This window comes from Aulonocara stuartgranti (assembly GCF_965226115.1).
Source record: "Aulonocara stuartgranti genome assembly, chromosome: 20".
Lineage (NCBI taxonomy): Eukaryota > Metazoa > Chordata > Actinopteri > Cichliformes > Cichlidae > Aulonocara > Aulonocara stuartgranti.
The window spans coordinates 28,064,770-28,086,194 of record NC_138956.1 but is presented as its reverse complement, the minus strand read 5'-3'; the positions used below and the strand labels follow the sequence as shown (position 1 = coordinate 28,086,194).

General features: G+C 43.6%; 1 protein-coding gene across 9 annotated transcripts in view; it reads right to left on the bottom strand.

The window, feature by feature from the left end:
* Positions 1–21,425, bottom strand: part of prkcz (protein kinase C, zeta) — a 101,008-nt gene that overhangs the window by 22,994 nt on the left and 56,589 nt on the right. For all 9 annotated transcript variants that reach the window (XR_014273707.1, XM_082518490.1, XM_082518491.1 and 6 more), the window contains 9 exons: positions 14,805–14,936; positions 13,315–13,405; positions 12,343–12,395; positions 12,019–12,213; positions 8,401–8,498; positions 6,040–6,126; positions 3,312–3,447; positions 3,109–3,196; positions 2,558–2,677 (listed from right to left, as the gene is read on the bottom strand). Coding sequence is in view for 8 of the 9 variants with exons in the window: in XM_082518490.1 (XP_082374616.1) it covers positions 2,558–2,677; positions 3,109–3,196; positions 3,312–3,447; positions 6,040–6,126; positions 8,401–8,498; positions 12,019–12,213; positions 12,343–12,395; positions 13,315–13,405; positions 14,805–14,936 (1,000 nt within the window). In the remaining variant the exon portion in view is untranslated. The remainder of the gene's footprint in view (positions 1–2,557; positions 2,678–3,108; positions 3,197–3,311; positions 3,448–6,039; positions 6,127–8,400; positions 8,499–12,018; positions 12,214–12,342; positions 12,396–13,314; positions 13,406–14,804; positions 14,937–21,425) is intronic.

The window sequence follows — 21,425 nt, the reverse complement described above, 5'->3', positions numbered from 1 at the left end:
TTAATCTTGGCAGCCGACCTGCTTCAAACATGGACGTGTTTACTTGGTTTTGTTTCTTCAGACAGAAACTGTTGTTATATCATGAAGGTAAACTACATCATTTATCACTTTTATATATATATATATATATATATATATATATATATATATATATATATATATATATATATATATATTTTTTTTTTTTTTTTTTTTTTTTTTTTTTTTATTGTTGCTATCCTGTTGGTATACACAGTTGTCTTTCTGAAGCCAGTCTTAAACCATGACGCCTCCTTTCAGTGTAAAGGAGAAAGCCCAGTAAATTCCCTCTGTTGTCTGCGTTGGTTCTGCTGAAAAAATTTCAGATATTGCTAGAAAACAGTGAGTTGAGACGGCTGATGAATGCCAGCTGGAGCCAAACTGACATGGGGGGTGGCTGCCATTGGCCAGTTTTAACAGACAGATAGTCTGCTGTATTAGCCCATTTTATTTTCACTTCAGCTTTAAAAGTACAGAGCAAGCTTTACGTTACACGTGTCTGAGGTTTAGATTTAACCATTACATTCAGTTCTTGTACATGTTAGCTGTGAATACAGCCTTGTGGCTGATTCCTGAATCAAATGTTTCTGAGTGTCTAAAGCTCCAGGGTTAGCACGAGGTGCACAGATACCCAGAGTAAGGCCTGGCTCAGTCTAGCTCGGCGGCATATGGCTGGGAGCTCCTATAGTGAAGGGTTGGTTTCCATTGGCAGGCATTGATCCAGGAACCTGCTGCTGTACCGGTAAGGCCGCCAGGAGGACGGTGACAGATGCTAGCTGTGGTGCCGCACTATGCTCCTTTGACACAATGTGTAGTATGGAGGAATTTCTGTCACAGAGGACAGTCTGGGTGGCTTCGTGCTATGTAAAGAGACCATATGGCTCGAGGAAACACATGCAAGTAGAAGTTCCTGACGTTTCTCTATTATAAACATGTGATCACACCAAGGTTATTTTCTGCTGACTTCTACTTCTTCTACTTGTCACTGAGTTTAAGATCTGGGACACTGTAAAGATCTGCTAAAACTCCACCATGATGAAGCACTCTGCTCTGTCTGCATGCGAAGATTAATGACCAGACTGACTGTGGATCGCTTCATTACGCACAAAAGTTTAAGTTGTGCACAGTTCAGTAACAAGCAGTGGGTATTCTGAGTGCTGTCATTGTGTGTACTTCAGTTCTACTAATGAGCACTGCAAACATGCTGCAGGCCATGAAGAAGAGTGAAAGCAGCAACGTGATGCTGAGAATGTGAGCAGGTACCAGTGTGAGGAACAGGTTTACGATGTAGTGAGATATATATATATAAATATATACACATATACATATATATGTAAAATGAGGACTCACACGTCTGAAAACGTGCAAAGAACTTGTTGTTTACTCTGTCGGGAATGTGTGTTTGCTACAGCTTTACTGCACTGCTGGATGATGACACTGTGATGTATAGAAGAATGTCGCTCTCTGAATGCTAATCCTTTTGTTCCGCTTGGAAAGGCTGAATTTGTGCATCCTTATCCTTATAGGAAGAGAAATGCAATCAGGTGTGAGCATCGGAGGGAAGTAACTAACACCTCTTCAAGAGATAAAAATCACAACCTGAAACACTGTAAATAAGATTATGATGGATGGAAGATTACTTTAACATGAATGCAGTTCTATCATTTGCATCTAAACTGCATGAAAACATGTCTGACTGCAGCTTCTCTTGGTGTTTTGTGTGTGCTGCACTGGTTTTGATTTGTTACCCAGTGCCAGTTTGAGCACAGCTTGATAGAAACATATAGATCTTCTTCCCCCACACAGTTTCAGTTAGAAATGATTTAGAACGGAGTTTAACGGACGTCAAAACAAAAAGCTGCAGATTTAGACTCAAACTGTAAATGACTGTGAGCAGCTACAGGAGGAAGCTCTCGTGTGCCCTGACTTTTACCAATGAACAGGATGTGCACCTTACTCATTTTCTTCTAACAGATGATGAGATCTTCATTTTCAGATAAAACTGCACCCCCGCTCGTTTTGTTTCATGACGCTTTAAAAGTAACCGCCGTCCATCAGATTTACACCTCCTGATTATGACACAGCGTGTTAGCAAACATGCTCATGAACCTCTACAGTAGCCTCAGTGTGATTGCACACGTTGTGTAAGGGGCGTGGTCTCCGGCCTGCGTCAGTGGAGGAAGCCACGGAGAGAGCCGGCTCCGGGCTACGACACAGCGGCGAACATAAGAGGAGAGCTGGAACCACAACAATGGCTCTCTGTGTGGGTCGTTCACACACATCAGTGCACATGTTTGCAGCAGGGCATCAATCCTGTTCATTTCACTATATTATAATATTCAAACTCACCCAGCCCTTTTTTATTTTGGAGTCATTAAGTCGAAAGAATTCAAAAAGCCAAAGTGCAGATTAGATTTCCTCGCCCTGTAAAAGCTCCCTGTAATCTGTAGACTGAGTCATTATTGATGATGATCAGTGATATCTCCTTAAACAACAGGCTTGAGTCTAACAGTCAGTATTGATCATTGGTCTGGCTCACCCTGAAAGAGGTACTCCTCTGTGTTCATGTCAGGATTGTCAGTGATGATGTCGAACGGGGACCTTCCAGCCATCATCTCAAACATCAGCACGCCCAAAGCCCACCAGTCCACGCTGAAGCCTGGGATGAACATGACATCACATTCAGACTGGATGTGACATGTGATCAATAAGCTACAAACCAGAGCTGAGAACAGAGGTCAGGTCTCTGTGGTGTTTGGTACACTACATGGCTCCGCACATGTACAGACACACAACACGACATACTGCAGTGTGGACAGGCTGACACACGGCTAACGTTAGAAAGAGATTTAAAGACACACAGAAAATGTCACACATGCAGGAGTTACTGCTGTATCATATACATACATATATGTTTTTATGATGTTACTTAATAAGGTAGCACAGGAGCACATTTGGACCAATTAAACACATTCACATGTATAACATGAAATGTTGTTAGGCAGCACATATTAGTTTGTAATGGTCTGTGAATGGCTTGATTTAGTAGGACTGTCAAAGTGTAACCCTTTACACTGCTCCTGTACTCACCATAGTCTTCTCCTCTCAGGATCTCAGGCGCTATGTAGTTTGGAGTGCCACAGAAAGTACTGGTGGTATCACCTGGTCTGATCCCCTCCTAAGAAGTAGAAGACAGCAGCGTTTGGAGAGATCAACAAGAGCGCGCTAGACCTTCCAGTCAATACTGACCTAATGCATTATTGATAATGCTACAGCTGCCCGCACTCTGTTACCTTGCACATGCCGTAGTCTGTGAGCTTGATGTGTCCCTCGTGGTCCAAGAGCACGTTGTCCAGCTTCAGATCACGGTAGATGATGCCCTTTTCATGTAGGAAGTTCAAAGCGATGCAGATTTCAGCAGCATAGAATCTGTGACGAGATGAGAGGTGAACATTTCCACTCGCACATGAGAACATGTTCAAATCCTTCCTGCACAGCTGCATGGATTTAGTGACAACGCAAATCGATGTTTACAGACCGTGACTAAGAGTGACTCGTCTCAATCGTTCAGAATCGTTCTCCAGCATCTGCTTGTGATGCTGTCGAGCGTTTGTGTTACATTTACAGAAGCTACCCGTGCTACAGCCATAAGAACAGACTTAAGTGAACCACGGGGTTGGAGGGCGCATGTAAACGCTCTCCAAAGCCTGATAGCATCCACACATTTACTTTACAAAAATAAGAGACGCAGCAGGAAGGTTGTTAGATTTCTAACCTGTGTGTGTTTTGGGGCCAGGTCAATGCAAAACGGCCCTCAGTGCACTAATGCCTGCGGTGCTATATCTAACCTGACTAAATGACTGTTTCTCTTCCTGTTTCTGATTAGTTGTTGGGATTTTTATTGTTCTCCTTTTTTCTTATAATGTAGGAATTGTGAAGATTTGGCCTTGAAGACACAAACACTCATTAGTTTTGGTTGAAACTTTAAAAAGCTGAAAGACCAACAAAACTCCAGCAGGTTCAAATCTGCAGCAGGCAGTGTTCACCTCTGCAGAAATGTAAGACATGTCCTCCCAACAGCTGTGCACGTCAGTGGGACTCAGCATCTGCTGCAGGACTCTTTGTTTGTCTTATAGAACTAATGAAAACTGGTTTTTATAGCTCTGGCTAAATGTTGGTGTCATGCTCCAAACAGAGCCTGGGACAGATAAGTACAGTTTACAGTTCCCAGAGAAGGACGTCCCCACGTGGCCTCTGTCCTCGTTCCTTGCATATAATTTACTCAGCTGCTGCCAGAGTTCTTAGAAATCTAAAGAAGCCATCGATAACACCTCCAGCCGTGTTACAGTGGGCTTTGTAAACACTACTGTTTACTACTGATAGCTGTCACTGGGTGAGAGGACACCCTGGACTGGGACGTAACTGAATTTGTGCGTCACATTTGCAAAGTGTGTGTGCGTTTCATGCAAAAGCAAAGCCACTGTGTAGTGGCCGTATCTCCAGCTGTGTGTACATGAAGGCCCACTTCACAGGTGTAGTTTATTCCCTGTCAGACGGAGGTCTGTCAGTACCATCACTCCTCTCTGAGGCCACGGCTCCTAACAGGTCAGCATGTGTCAAAGCACCTGCAATACTCTGATACGCTTTGACTCCTGGGTCCACACAAAGTAACAGACATTAAAGAGACCATGTTCCTCGTGCCAAACATTTCTTCTTCTACTATGGCTATTGTTATGACAGCTAGTCTATAAAGCCTTTGTAGTTTGGGCCATCATTAGATGTACTTGGAGTGCTTCTTCGGTGAGTCAGTCAAATGTTTTCTCTCCATGTGTAGGTTGTGTGTATTCTGTCTCTAGGAGATAAGCCTTCATTAAACCTGACAAGCCTCTCGCTGTCTGCTGCTATAAATCTGTGAAACACTGAGGCAAAAGACTGCAGTGGAGAAATCCCACGTCGCTCCCCCACATTTTCACGGTGACAGCCTCCATTGTACGCTGTTGTTTCTTTGTTGCCATCAGACTGATGGAAGCTATGGCCTATCAGCAGCACAATCCCCTGCCCACCAGCCCGCCTCCCCCACGGCGTGGGGGAATGTGGCAGGGCTCTCTCTCTAAGAGCGCTGCTCATGAATATGTACCATCATTATGAGTAACTAACATGCTGCTTTGCATATATACAGCCACTGCCTCCACAATCCAGATTGCATGAGCTGATAGGGGTCCAACGGTGCCTCTGTAAATTACACAGCCTTTGATCCGCTATTTATCAGAGACGCAGCTGGAGCGCCCCGCGAGTAGACAGCCACAATGAATTATGGGTGCTCATTATATTTTAAAAGGAGGGTAAAAGTGTTGAGACCTGTTAAAGCATCCTATGAAGCATATCTTCAAACATATGTGTTTAAAAGAAGACACACCCAGTATGAATCTGTAGACCGTCCTGAAAACCGCTGATCTGGTGTGGTTCAGGCATGCAGCTCCTACCTGAGGGCTCTGACGTCTAATACTCACAACACTTTTCACAAAAACAGCTGAACATGAGTCTGCCCGCTCTGCACAGCCGTGCGTTGAACCGGCCCAATGCTGCACGTACACATGGCTGTATCGCCAGAGCAGCCCTCATGATTTCCTGCGTGTAAACTGAGGCTACGTGAAAATATAGGTTATGCTGTCCCTGAACTTGCTCCGCTCCAGGGATGCAGATACAATGGTTTGACCCTTCTGGAAGTCGTTTACCCCAAAATTGTTCACAATTGTACAAATGGGTTTTCTGTGTCATGTCAGTGTAACCAAAATCAAGTGTACCCACTTCAGTGTCATCCTGCTATCACAGAGGCCTCATTTACCACCTCAGACTGAATCAGCTGCTGCTCAGTCTTCATTCAAACATGCGACCTGTTCATAATGCACATGTGGGAGTACACCTAAACATCATGTACCCTCTAAAGAGTCTCACATTGTGGACAGGGACCATATTTTATGTGGATAATGCCTGGAAGCTGGCGTACATCTGGAGGTTTACCTTGCGTGCTCTTCCGGGAGCTTCCTTTGTCGTTGCATATGAAACATCAAATCCCCACCGTTCACATACTCGATCACTAGAAATAACCTGGAAACAGAGCGAGAACATTTATGAACAGACGTTACATCAAATACTCTCAATATGAACGTTATGCAAATTTTAAAAAAGAGCATTTCTTGCTGGTCTTCATTATATCAAAAGAAAACATGCACCTTGACTCAAAAGCCCCGTTTGATGTTATTTAATCAATAATAAAATATTATTGTATTATGATAGTATTATGGTAGTATTGTGATAGTATTAAGGTAGTATTGTGATAGTATTAAGGTAGTATTGTGACAGTATTAAGGTAGTATTAAGGTAGTATTGTGATAGTATTAAGGTAGTATTAAGGTAGTATTGTGATAGTATTAAGGTAGTATTGTGACAGTAGTATGGTAGAATTGTGACAGTAGTATGGTAGTATTGTGATAGTATTAAGGTAGTATTGTGATAGTATTAAGGTAGTATTAAGGTAGTATTGTGATAGTATTAAGGTAGTATTGTGACAGTAGTATGGTAGTATTGTGACAGTAGTATGGTAGAATTGTGACAGTATTAAGGTAGTATTGTGATAGTATTAAGGTAGTATTGTGACAGTAGTATGGTAGTATTGTGACAGTAGTATGGTAGTATTGTGACAGTAGTATGGTAGAATTGTGACAGTATTAAGGTAGTATTGTGACAGTATTAAGGTAGTATTGTGATAGTATTAAGGTAGTATCGTGATAGTATTAAGATGCTGGAAATACGACGTGGGTGGATCCTGACATAAACTTTTCACAAATGGGAGTCGAGCGATTGAAGCGACTGAAATGTGAGCCAATAATAAGAGGGAGTAGAAAACACATTAGTGGGTTGCCTAGGCAACCGAAGCCTGGGCTATCCTCTGGTGACCAACTGTCGATTAAAGCAATGCACAACGAGTGAATCTCTTCATATGTGCACGAGGTTTAGAGGTGAGACACAAACGACCTGAGCAGTTCCACAGCATGTGCATGTTACATCGTAACCACGTGTTTCCAGCACAGCCACTCTTCACCTGGCTGCCTGTCTTTTCCTCCTCTTCCCCACCGAAAAATTCATGATGGAGAGTCACTGTGGAGGAAATATAGTACAGCTGCAGGTGGTGCCTGGAGGGGTGTTGCTCCACAAAGGAGACTATGCGGAAATGGTTGGATGAGCAAGTCATTCAGCTTCGTTTATGTAATAACACCTAAAGTGTTATTAAGATGATACTGTGGAGGACAAATGTGACACTGCATGTTGTATGCATGTCTTTATCCTGTCTTCCTTCTCTCACCCCAACCAATCACAGCAGATGGCCCCGCCCCTCCCTGAGCCTAGTTCTGCCGGAGGTTTCTTCCTGTTAAAAGGGAGTTTTTCCTTCCCACTGTCGCCAAAGTGCTTGCTCATAGGGGGTCATGTGATTGTTGGGTTTTTCTCTGTATGTATTATTGTAGGATCTACCTTACAATATAAAGCACCTTGAGGCGACTGTTGTTGTGATGTATACATAAATTGAATGTATGAAAATGTCCTTATATAGATTTTGAACTTTTGGGGAAGTTGTCAGTGTTTATTACAAATCATAACAAAAACAATAGTAAAGTAAAAAAAAGTTCAGCTGTTTGATGTGTCAGCTGTTGGTCACGTGATCTTTATGAAGGGCTGTTATGGGTGCAGCCCTGCTGGGTTCAGCACTGTTTGAGGAAAACAGTAAAGTCCTGAGTGTGAACAGTACCTTTAGTCCTCACATCATGAACAGGTTTTAATAGATCTGCAGAACCATTGAATGGAGCACATTACAAATCTGAGCCGTGGTTATTTCCCAACTACAACAATGACCTCACTGTGAAAACACACCGCAATGTCTAATCTCTTTCAATTCAGTAAATTTAGACACACAATGTAAACCTAGTGACACAAACTACAACTCATTTGAACTTTGACCTCGGTGCATGATGGAGCTCCAGGGCTGCCTTGAGCTGGACGCTGCACAGATCACACAGAGTTGAATCAGTGTCAGAGTGCAGCGGCATTGTTGCTGTGACACAACCCTAACGACCCACAACATTGTGCTCATTTTTATACTTCACAGCCGTGAGCCACAGTTTACAGCTAATGTGCGCATGTAGGAAGACGTACGACTAAATATGTGTCTGTATGCTGGAACATATACTTTGAATCTGTGTGTTAATATGAAGTTAGACGTTAAGCTTACTTCAGCAGACTGAGGTAAGAACGGGCCATCGTCAAAGGAGTATTTAGTGAAAAGCACTGTACCCGACAGCGCTCACAGTGTCAGCTTTATCCTCTTACCGACTTTCTGTCTGGAAACAGGAGTGGAGGCCGACTAAGAAGGGATTGGTCGAGGCCTGCTCAAAAACATGCTTCTCTGTCTGCACCCAGTCAATATCCTGCAGAGATGAGACAGACACAGCATGAGACAGATAATGTGGGAACAATCGGTTTGTCAGTAGGCTTTCTCAGACAGATCGATGGAGATACATCAGGTCACTGGTGTCACTGGTTTGAACAGCCCTCACACACAGAATGGGAGATTAATGGAGTGCAAGCCATGAACTCGGGAAACAGAAGAGCTCTCTATTGTCCTTTAACACGATGGCAGGTTTAAGGCACTTGAACCACAGTGGCTTACATTCACTTCCCAAAGTCCATCTTTTATCTACAGTTTGTAATTTTGGACTAAAATACTGCCAATAGTAAGTGACGTTATTACAGGTATGCAATCTACAGTGTTTGCTGCAAAATTTGACATTATTTTGTGACATCAGCATCTCATCGTATCCAACCCTTTATACTGAATCGCCTTTCTAAATCAGGTGTCACAAAATAACAGCTGAAAGCACTCCAACTCCCAGAAGTCCTTCAGAGTACCCAGGATGTCATGGATGCTGCTCAGTGCTTTGCCTGCAGCGAGGACTCTGAATCTGGAGTTAAAGCATCATTAAACTGTGATCAGGTGTGTGTACACTGTGCCGTGATACAAAATTCCTTTTGGTCAAGTCATTACTGCATCCAGCCATTATTATTATTATTATTATTATTATTATGCAAAATAAGTCATAGTAACACGTCTGACATTTCAGACTATTTGACTCTCAGTGGAATCACCTTCCTGCTGTCCGTGGATTGTTGTTTGTACAGAAAGTGAAACTTTGTCATGGAATAAAACGTGTCCATGTGGGACAACGTGAGCTGGTCAGATGATGGACGATGCTGTAGTTATAGGACGCTGGTCCTCAGCCTATATGTTGAGCAATATTGCCATCTAGTGGACTTTCATCACACAACCACAGCACAGTCAGTAGGCTTTCTGTATTCAGGCCTATCTCACCTCCTTACCAATCTCTCTCTCTGTCTTTCTTTTAACATATGTTTCAGCTACGATGTTCTAGGACTACCTGATGACTTTTGAGGCAGAAAAGTCACAGAGTCTAAAGAACGTGATCAGAGTCTGTTAACTTAAGCTAAGCTTTGAGTTATCAGACCAGCAAGCCAGACGAGTCGAGAGCAAGAAGTGAAATCAGAGTAACACAGAAAACAGAGCTGACTCAAAGTATTTCAAAGTCACTGAGTCTTATTGTATCCACAATCCACCCACAGAAGTCACGTGTTGTTTCTAAGGTTATGATCAGTCCTGGAGGACAGGGAGCTGTCAGTACTGCTAACGTACCATGCAGACAGACTGTGTCAGAGACACTTTCAAAGAAAGCTGCAGGTGTGGGCATCACTCGTGGAAAACGAAACGACACTTTGGCTCTTGTAATGCTTCTGTTTCTATGAATATAACATGTTTTTGCCTGTGGAACATTATTTATGCAGACTTCATGTTCATCTGGTTATTCATCCCTGCAAAGAGGATGTTATACCCGGATTTCATCTGCTGCTTTCAGTCACCCACTCACTTCTTCCTCCTCAGCAGCTCTGTGCCACCTCCACTCCAAATTTCCCCTTCTTTGTTCCATTTCCTTCCAGTGTCTGGCTCAGTTCCATTCCCTTCCTTTAGCCAATCCCGATTCTCATATTTTCATACCTCCCCACTGTTTCCTCGTCACCCTTCACTTCCAACTTTTACCCTCCACTCTCCTCTGAATATTGACCTGTTACATAGTCTAGTGCTCCTAAATCTCTCCAGAGCCCTGCTGTCTCCATGCAAGGTCAAAACAATGAAACAGACAGCGTGCAAAACCAGCTGCCCTCTGAGTATTCGAGAAAATATAAACAGAAGTATTGAAAATTCCCCACATTCTCAATGAAATGTGTCCTGCTGTCCACCACTGGTCCAGTTCAACCCTACATGTAAGACAGAAAAAAGCGGTCCGTGGCTGGGATGTGCCAACATCACAGATCCTGACATCATCTGTGTATGTGGACTTCAGTGGAAATCACTGGGTGCTGAAGCTGCTGTTTACACACTTTTATACAAGAATTTACTAATGTCTACCAAATCTGTTCCAAAGCATTTCAAAAGGAAAACAGCAACAGCTGTCCCCACGTAGGCTGATTTATAGAGTTATATCCCCTCCTGAAGGCAAACATTACACTTCTCAGTCTTTGTGCTTAGAAATCTTTGAAACCTTCAGTGTTTAATGTTTGTAGTTTTCCTTCTCTTGTTTTTCTTTTACGCTTGCAGCTGTGGTGGTTAATGTTTTCAGTCAGTTGTTTTGGACTGTTACAACACAATGAAGATGGATGAAGCCTCCAGGTCTGAAAACTCACAGCAGTATAAATCCTGCATTCTCTCCAATGTCCAGCAGGGGGTGCATTGCCTGTTGTAAAACTAACTAACCCTAATTTCCTTCGGGATTAATAAAGTATTCTGATTCTGAATAGTACAGAAGTCAGTGAGAAACACTAACTCTGATGTTTTCAATCACTAACTCAGTCTTCTGTATAACACACGGTGGTCACATTGTAAATTCAGGCCTGTCAGTGGGATGCTGCACAAGAAACCTATTGTTGTAAAGCATATATTTTATACTTATTTGATCCTCTACAATAAACCGAGGATTCAGGCTCTCACAGACCAGCTGTGCGCTACATATAATACAACTACTGTTTACAAAGCACACCTGTCCACAGAAACCCATGGGAAGACCAACAAATGTCAACCAATGTCAGCCTCCTTAAGGCTGGAATGCAGCTGGATAGGGTAGTAGTAAGACTACACACCTTTGGAGCAGGAGTCGCAAGTTTGATTTCCACCCAGTATCCAGTAAGGGTCCTGGCTAGACCCCCCATGCTAAAACCAGGCCTAAACTTGTTAATGATCTAAAGGCAGCTGGCACCACAGTCACCAAGAACACCACTGGTAACACAACACACAGCCATGAACTGAAGTCCTGCAGCAAAGTCAACCTTCAGAAGAAGGCACGTGTCATCTTACATTTGTCAGTGAAGATCTCAATGATTCAGAGAAAGCTCAGGAGAGAATGCTGCGGACAGATGAAACAAAGAAATGAGGTTTTTGGCATCAACCCACCCTGCGGTGTTTTGGAGGGAAGAGAAGTGCTGAGTATGAACCAAAGAACACCAACCCCACCCTCAAGCACACAGGTGGAAATATTATGCTTTGGATGAAGCCGTGACCTCCACTGGACACTCAGGACGGGTCATGGATGGGTCTTCTAACAACAAAGAAGTGTCTAAAGGAAACACGCACTAAGGTCATGTATTGGCTTAGCCAGATTCCAGACATTAATTCTTAATTAAAAACCTGTGGAGGGAGGTGAAGCTTCACGCTGCCAAGCGGCAGGATTTCGAGAGTTTCTATAGAGAGGAGTGTGCTAAAATCCCTCCTGACATGTGTGCAAACCTGGTGACCAGCTACAAGAAACCTATTACTGCTAACGAGTACTCATGTGGTTCTAGGGGTTTAAGTACTACAGTCAGAGTTTCTCCGGGTGCTCTCACCTCGTCGTCATGGACCAGCTCCTTTTTCACCACCTTCATGGCGTACATCTGCTCGTTCTTCTTTAGCCGCACCAGCAAAACTTTGGCATAGCTGCCTCGTCCTATTACTCGAATCAGGTCAAAGTCAGCCAGCCCGAGAGCCAGTCCCTGGGATATCTTAATGCCATCGATGCCATCAACTACTGCTTTGATATCCTACAGGGGCAGAGGTCAGAATAGCATCAATAGCATAGTTTATGTAGAAGAATGATCACACAGTCATTTTCAAAGGGAATGGGCAGCTTTTACATTATCAGCGTATTATCCTTAATGAGTCGGTCTTACCTCTGTCTCGTCTTCTGCTTTATTCACTGCACAGTTGTGTGGTAAAAACGGTACTGCAAAACACAGATCCACACCAAACTATGACCATCTGGAGACTGTCGCAAATGCTTTCTTTCCCTCAACCAGCAGAGGGAGGCAGAGCACACAAAATAAAGACCCCTGTTCTTACCAAACTAGGCTAATCCACAAGGGGCCCCAGAGCATCTCATGGGCACAAGTTTACACATAAGCATCTCAGAGTTACATAAGTGATGACAGCGAATGAGAAGTCAAGAGACCAGGCCCACTGGTCCAAGCAGCCACTCTGGTACTCATTTCTTTGGGGACTCGTAAAATGACAGCGGGGGCCACTGAGGGCTCCTCAGTTATAAATTGTACAAGTAGCTGTCGTTTAAGGAAACACTAAAGAAACTGGTGTAGTGGCGCACATCTCTGTAGAGAACAGCACTCTTCTTTATTTTTTATTCACTCTCAAATTTAAAAGAGTTTGTGTACTTTCAAAGAGATGTTGTCACCCTGTTTATCCACAGATATCACAGTTACTCTGAGACAAACTCAAATGCATTCTTATGCTAAATATTTGTAGTCATTTCAAACAAAATTACACTCTATTGTATTTTATTGTAACATTTCTTAGGGCCCACCCAACGGTCAGTTCACCGCCTACGAAGGACCACAGAAGACATCAGAAAGTGTGAAAAGTGTTAAATGTCCTATGTGTTAGAGTCCAAACAGTCCAGGACATGAATGCAGTCAGACTGGGACATGTAGTCCACAGTTTCTAGACGTGCATGGACTGGGTTTGGATGCTGTGTCCAGGATCCCGTCATGCTCTCTGCTGACTTATGTCTCATAAAAATGCAGCAGAGTTCAGAGTTTCCCTTTTTCATCTGGATCTCAAAGAAACCTGCACTCATACAACGATTAGCTTTCTTAGGTAACTCAGTGGCATATAAAAGAAATGCATCTTACTCCCATCTGTGTCCTCTGTGTCATCCAGTGGAAGGTCCACCTCGGCACTCTGGGCATCTGAAGGGGGCTTCTGTGATGGCATGACTGGATCCTGAAGAAAAGATTTCAGATATTCACCTGCATTTCTTTGCAACATGCCCTATCAGATATCCCGTCATGGCTGTGCAGTCCTGGACGAGTGGATGATGGCTCATGTTTACGCTCAGGGCGAGGTCTGTATTTCAGCTCATGGGCAGAAATGTTGCTGCTCTAATGAAGTGTGGGGGTTTCTCCAGAAAAGGGATTTAATCTTATCCAGGAAAAAAGGCAGTGAAGATAGCAGCACAGTCGCGGAGCACATACTCCATTGACTGCATTGATTTTCTGCTCAGGATTTGGGTGATTGGGGTCAAAATTTTGGATCTTTCTGTTTGGCCAGAAGCTTGCATAGCGCTCTAATGGATTGACTACGTGGAGCACACTGGTCTGTGGTCACGCCGTCCTTGTTTTGTATCAGTTAGGATATCACTATATTGCTGGTCTTTGAAGAAAGACTTGTTTGAAAGACTAGCTTGTTGTTTCTCAGCTGTTTCAAAACCATTTTAATTCCTTTTTATAAACTGCTTCACTGATAAGATAAGACATCACTACTTGATCTTTGAATCTCATGTAAAGCAGCACACACACCAAACACAAGTACATTTTAAAGACATTTGTGACAAACTGTTCTGCTGTGTTTTGTTGTTGCTCCTGTGCAGAACCTGTGTGGTTCCACTTGATGCTGAGGCCTGAAAGGTGCTACTGTGACGCAAGATTAGCACAGTATGCTGAGCCCAAAGCAAGAGGTTTCAGTTTCACTCACTTTATTTACACTGAGAGCTGACTGACTCAGAATGACTCCGGGTAATGAATTAACCCTGAGAGAGTCAAACTTCAGTTTAACATATAGAGTTTGAGAGCTCTAACATATTAACCTGATACTTAAAACAACTACTTGTTACACTGTTTCCAGCGTTGGTCTGACACTGTGTTCACTCTGATGGGAAAGGAGATTGAATGTTCCCAAATAGTGCAATCTGATTGGTTGGGAGGGACTTTGATGCAGTAGCTGTTCAACAATCCCTGCCATGGCCTCCACCTTAATGTTTGACAACAGCTTGAGAACATAATTAGTCCCATCAGTAACACTGACTAGCTAACTTTTGCTCTACATTATTAGCCTACTGCTAACAAATTAAAGAGATTAAACAACAGGGCCAGTGTAACAGCTGCTCTCTATCCACCTATGACCAAAGAAGGGTCAATCACTGAGTGCACCTAAGGTTAAAGATTATTCTTTGCATGTCCACAGTTTACACACACCCCTCACTGATATGAGTGTCATGGTAATTTTGGGCTTTTGATGGTTTCTTTGAACGGTTCTTTGTCCAGGGAGGGAAAAAGCTTTCACAATGATCCATGCAGACAACAGGAGCCTCTGTGCAATTTAATGGGCATAATCACATACTCACCATAAGCCTTTGGCAGGTCTGAGGGATGAGTCTGTGACAGCGCTTATGGACCAGCAGTTTGCAGGTGATACACTTGTAGCCCTGACTGCCCAGCCCCCATATCCTGTCACTACAGTGGGCACAGTAGGCTTTCTGTAAGACAAAAACATGCACCCTTTTTAGCAGAACATATATGTCAAAGTCAAACTTTGCCACTACAGGACGGACAATGAGACTCTTCATCGTTTAAATGAGGAGTCTGATTTTCATAGTTAGCCTTTATGGCTGAATAGCACAAACACAGCTGCAAACATCCACGTTTGTAATCAGTATTTATTTTAATACAATTATTATCACGACAGAATAAATACACATCGTTCATTTATAACAGAGAAAATCAAAAGACATTTTCAACAATAGAACTCTGTCTTCATAAACAACAAGACGGAGACTGTGCTGTCTGCTCGTTCACACTACAAATAAAATGTGACAGCAAACGCGCTCTAGTGTGAATGCTCAAAGCGGCCCGCATTGGTAAAAGATGTCACACAGAACGCGCTCTGTTTACACCCAGACCAACAGTATTGTTTGACTGATGGCCCACTTGTTTTGGACTTTACGTTTCCCAATTTTACTTTAAGTTATAAAGTTATTTTGTTATTTACATATGGCCTAATAATCATCCTTATTGCTGTTTTAGAGAGGAGCAGTGCTTCAAAGGATAGTTGCAGATTTCTGTCAGAATCTGCAGATTATACAATACAAATTAAATGTTCACGTTTCTCCAACGTTGTCTTCCCAACAGTTTCACCGGATGGCCAGGAAGCGTTCACGATATCTTCTCCAGCGCTGATAATTGCAGTCTGTCTTGTGTCGGTGACGTAAAAGACCGATTTAATGCGACATGACCGTTCAAACAGCAGTCGCTTTCTGAAACATCAGATATGTATCGGATTCAGCACCACATACGAAAGTGACCCAGATCGGATTTGAAAATATCGGATGTGTGCTGTTCACACTGTCATACCATGATCGGATATGGGTCGCATAGGGTCAAAAAAAGTCGAATTTGATGCGCTTTTTCCTGCAGTGTGAACGTAGCCTTAGACATGTCATCACCGCCAACCCAGGAGGGTGATGACATCACACCTTTTTATGGCTGAGGTGTAAAAACTGCAGTTTGTGTTTATTCCTGTTTGTCTAATGTTAATATTTGTTTGATAATCTGAAACATGGAAGTGTGACAACATGTATCTAATACTAATGTTTCAAATGCTGCGTGTGTGAGTGTGTGAGAAAAAGGTGATTGACAATGGAAGAGAGACAGACCATCATAACACTTATAAATGTCGGTCTGTCCTACAGAGAAACTGCAAAGAAAGTCAAGGTGTCAGTGAGTCCAGTTTCCTTCAGCATCCAAAGGCTCAGAAACAAACTGACAGGAAGAGGTCTGCAGACCCAAAGACACGACTCAATCAGAGGACAAGTTTCTGAGAGTTAACAGCTGTGTGATAGGCGGCTCACAGGACAACAGCTTCAAGCAGCTTAATAGTGGTCGTCGTAAGAAAGTCTCAGTTTCAGCTGTGAAGAGAAGACTTTGAGCTTCAGGTTTGACAGGACGAGTTGCAGCAAGAAAGCCAGACGTCAGAATAAGACAAAGAGGCTTGGCTGGGCTGTGAAACACCACCATTGGACTACTGAAGACTGGAAGAAGGTATTATGGACTGATGGATCAACATTTGAAATCTTGTGTTCATCACACAGGATCTTTGTGGTCGAGTAGGTAAAGGATGGTTCCACAGTGTGTGGTGTCAACCGTCAAACATGGAAGAGGAAGTGTGATGGTCTGGGGCTGTTTGCTGGATCCAGGGTCGGTGACTTGTACAGAGTGAGAGGCTCCCTGAACCAAAACACATACCACAGCATTGTGCAGCACCATGCAGGACCCTCTGGTATGAGCCTAGTTGGTCAAGGCTTCATCCTACAGCAACATAAAGACCCAAAACATAGATCCAAGCTGTGCCAGAACTACCTCAGGAACAAAGAACAAGGTGATGAGCTTGAAAACATGGAGTCCAGCACAGTCTCCAGACTTAAACCCCATCGAGCTGGTTTGAACTGGACAGAAGAGTGAAAGCAAAGCAACCTACAAGGTCCACGTTTATGGGAACTTCTGCTACAGATATGGGAGAATATTTGATTTCTATTGTAGAAAGAAGCCACGACTGTCTTCAGCTGTTATATCTGCCAAAGAAGGCTACTCTGATGGGTTAAAGGTTAGAATACACTTTGGTCTATAAACTGATTCCATGATTTCTTTTTTAACTCCAATTACTTATTTGTGCTATGCTTTCATTTCAGAGTTCAATGAGACAATAAACTGCATCACTTTCAATAAAAAACTGGAAAATTTTGGGTTTTCTTAAACTTTTGAGCGGTAGTGTGTATTTTTAAGTGGTTGGATATTTTATATATTTACTAATTACCATGATTTTTAAAATGATAATTATAGTATCTTCTTTTTGCTTTCACGAGTTAATGTGAGTTAATGTTTCTATGGTTTGTTCTGGTAGGAGGTGCTTAAGCATGGTGTTGGTCCAATGCTGGACTGCTGGCTAGTCACCATTAGCCATGGAGTTAGCCCCGAGTTTTATTTCAGCCGAGTTCCTGTAGGGTCACAGACACTACTTCATGCTGAAAATATGGATTTGTAATGTTATTAATACGATAGATTTCTAACTGGACTGCACAACCTCAGCCTCACCCTTTATGTACGTGTCTCTAACTCAGACTCGTCCTTCCTCCTCGTGTCCTCGGCCAGGCCAAGGCTTATTGTAAGTTTACTCTGTTACATGACTTGGTGTGGAGTCCTTTCTGTGTAGTTGTACCAAAGCTGCTCGGTGTCTCTGGGCAGGCTGTCACCAAACCGTCTCCCTGGGAAGTGAACACTTGAGATGCAGAGTGTGTGCTCGGCTGTACTGACATCATTGTAAAGAACAAAGTCCCAGTCAGTACTCTATTACCATGGAAATGCTTCAGCAAAGACTTCAAGTCCTTTTCCTCGAACACTAAACAGAGTTAAAGCGCAAACTTTCACCCACACCCAGCCTGACAGCGATGTAAATCTAAGCTTCGGGTTCTTTTTAGGATTTTTTTGGATGATACAAACACCAACATGAGAATAATCACAGGTACAGATGCACCTGTACGCTGACTGGATATCAGCCCTTGACTGACATCAGCATAAAAATACCAAAAAAACTGACCCATATTTACACTGGTTAAATGATTAAATATTACATGGCCATGATGAGTGTACGTACACGTCTGTACATGATAATACACGCAGTCTCCTTGAGACAGAACAGTGAAACACTGTAAAACTGACTAAAGTTGCTCTAGTTTCTCTGGTGCATCAGAACGGCTCACCCCAAACGCTGTCCCTGACTTAGCTGGATCTCACTGCTCTGCGCTGCTGCAGAGCACATACATGTGGCTGTACGGGGAACCCTGCAGTGTCAGGCTCCAGGACATTAGAGGACAGTAAGTGGTGTATTAGTGCACACCACTCTTCTCCAACATACTGACTCTGCAAACCACACCTTGGCCTCTGCCACTGTTAATGTGATGATCAGCAATGTTTATGATGACTCGTGTGTATTCTTGTCATCTACGTGGCAGCATTTGGTGTTTCCAAGACTCAGAGAGGTCACCAGCTTTTAAGAACATGTAATAAACCAGTCAGAATAAGCTGGGATAGAAACCAGCACAGGGGAGAAGCATCTCTCAGAGCTGTGCTTGTCACGTGGAGGTCCAAAGTCCTGCAGCTGCCTGCAGCTTCAGATTAAGGAGCAGAAGGCGCTTTATCGATTGATCCCAGCAGGCAGTGGTACAGATCGTGCGAGTGCCCGCACACTGACGGGCCTAATATTGCTGAGAAATGATGTGCTGTCTGCTTTGCTTTTAAGAAAACTCATCAGAGCAAAATAACTGATAACACCTGCACAGAATCAGGCCGTTACAACAGCAAAGCATCATTTACAGAATATAATGTGCCCCAGAAACCACCATCCTTACTACTGTACTGAACTCCAGCATGGTACAGTTACAGGATGCCACGTGTGCAAACAGTCCAGTCAGAAAGTTTCCTCACTACTAAACACTCCAAAACTGTTAGAGGTATTATAACAAAGAGGAAGTGATTGGGAATGACAGCAACTCAGCGACAGTGATATGGCACGTAAAACCACAGAGTGGGGTCCAAGGATGCAGAGGTCGTGACCTTCATATTAGCTGAAGAACAGCTTCATGGCTGAGCAGCTCCATCCAAGCCTTACACCACCGAGCTCAAAGCAAAGCCTCACATGCATTTCAGCTGGCAGAAGCACAGAGTAACAAATGGGAACTGGTCTGATTCTTACAAAACACTTTTCTACTCTCCCAGAGAGCTCAAAGCACCTCAATACAACATGCTACATTCACCCATCCACTTCCTTCTATGGCTTTAAGTGCTTACTAACCCAAGGGAGACAGGACTCGAACCCCCAACCTCCGATCACTGTATGACCTGCTCTACCTCCTGAGCTACTTCTCCATCTGGCAATTCGATGGGTGAATATGAGTTTGACGGTTGCCATGAGAACGGTGCTGATCTGACTACATGTGCCAGGTTTTAGGTTTGGTGTAGGAGGTATTTTCGTGTGGGGTTGTGTGTCAGCAGTTTCCTTTAAAGAAATGCTTCAGCATACCAAGACATCTGGGACGACTTCATGTTTCCAACTTCGTGGGAACAGTTTGGGGATGGCCTCTAAGACTGCACACCAGTGCACAAAGCAGCTCCATAAAGACATGACTGAGCTGACTGGCCTGCACAGAGTCGTGACCTCAACCCAAGATCTCATCCACCTTTGGGATGAATCAGAGCAGCGACTGCGAGACACTCGTGTGTGCTGTGTCTGACCGCACAGATTCTGGAAGAACACTCAAAAATCCCATAAACACTCCAAAAGCTTCAACATTCCCAGATGAGATGAAACTGTTATAGCTGCCAAGGTTGGGCCACCATCATATATGAAACCCTATGGATTAACAATGGGGTGTGACTCAAGTTCATATGCATGTGAAGGCAGATGAGTGAATACATGTGGCAAACCTGTGTCTGCCTGAAAATGGCTTTGTTTTAAGCCCAGTGCCCAACACCTGCAGGTCCTGTATATGGATGCTGTTCACTGAGGATACAAAGGTCAACCATGAACAACTCTCTGTCCCACTCCTCATTACGCCCAGTGTAACTGACGTCACTGTGGGAAAAAGACCAGGCTAGAAAGCTAAAGATACAATATAATATACTTCATCTGATTCGGTTTACACATCTGTAACCAGCAGTCACAAACATGCTCCTCTCACGTTTGAGCTAGCATGTTTTGTGTTTGCTTGTGTGGATTTTGTTCCATGAGAGGACGCTGTCAGTCATCCTCCAACGCCGTCCTCATCACATGGGAAACAGGAGCTAAAGACAGCCCACGATGTCAGAGGGGAGAGAGCCAGAGAGCAGCTTTGCCTCTGAAAACATCAGACGGAGAGGGAGGGACGCAGATGTAAAGAGAGAGAGTGAGAGAAAGGAGGAGAAATTTGGCCTACTTCTCCTCAGCTCTTATTTATATCCTGAGGACAACACAGTAACCAACCAGAATCCTGGGAGCTGGCATAGCAACAGTCACACAAGTCCCAGTCTGAGAGCCAGCTGTTTAACAATTCAGGCGCCTGCTGTTATGAATTCATGAAGGAAACAGCAGGAACATCTCCTGACTTGATGTACATTTCCTAATGTGCCCCAATCTATAAATCTAAATATCTATACACAACACTCCTTACATGCCACAGCTGCACAGTCTTTGTATGCTAAATTAGTTAAATGCCTGATTAATATGCACCACAAAGCCCATGAAGGTTCAGTAAAACTAGGAATGTGAAGCTGTGTGTCTCACTGCCTCGTGTGTTGGAAGCCATGACAAGCCGAGCTCACAGAACTGCTCAGGCTGATGCTTTCAATATGCTGTCCAATCAAACTGATTTACCACATGTGGAAAAGACTTGAGTGGTGACAAGCAGTGGGCAGCTGGTGAATACATGTGTGCAGCGTAATGTTTGGCTTCTAATAAAGGTTTAATCGTGTCACCGTGGCAGGATGGGTATTACCTGTAAGAGCTGTGGAGTCACTGAAAGCATTTTAGATTAAAGCTGTGATAGAAGTAAACGTGACTTGGTGTAGTGTGGGTTCTGTATGTTCCCATCTTCACAGCTGTGTGGGTTCTCTGGGGGTACACCAGCTTCCTCTCACAGTGAAAGACACACATGTCAGGTTAACTGGTCATTGTGACACTGGCTGTCGTGAAGAATGGGAGCACGGCTGCTGCTCGCCTACCTAAGGTGGAACCACCTCTGGTCCAGTGATGGGGGGAATGGATCGAGAGATTTGTGCCAGGAATCTGATGAAACCACCTGTACACTATCCCACCCACCTGATTGTGCCTCTCAGTCTACATCCTACCAGCTTTTATCTTACATCCTGGAATTCTGTCCTGGATGGTCTCTGGAAGACCTCTGCACCATATCCCCACTATCACCACCATGGAAACCAGT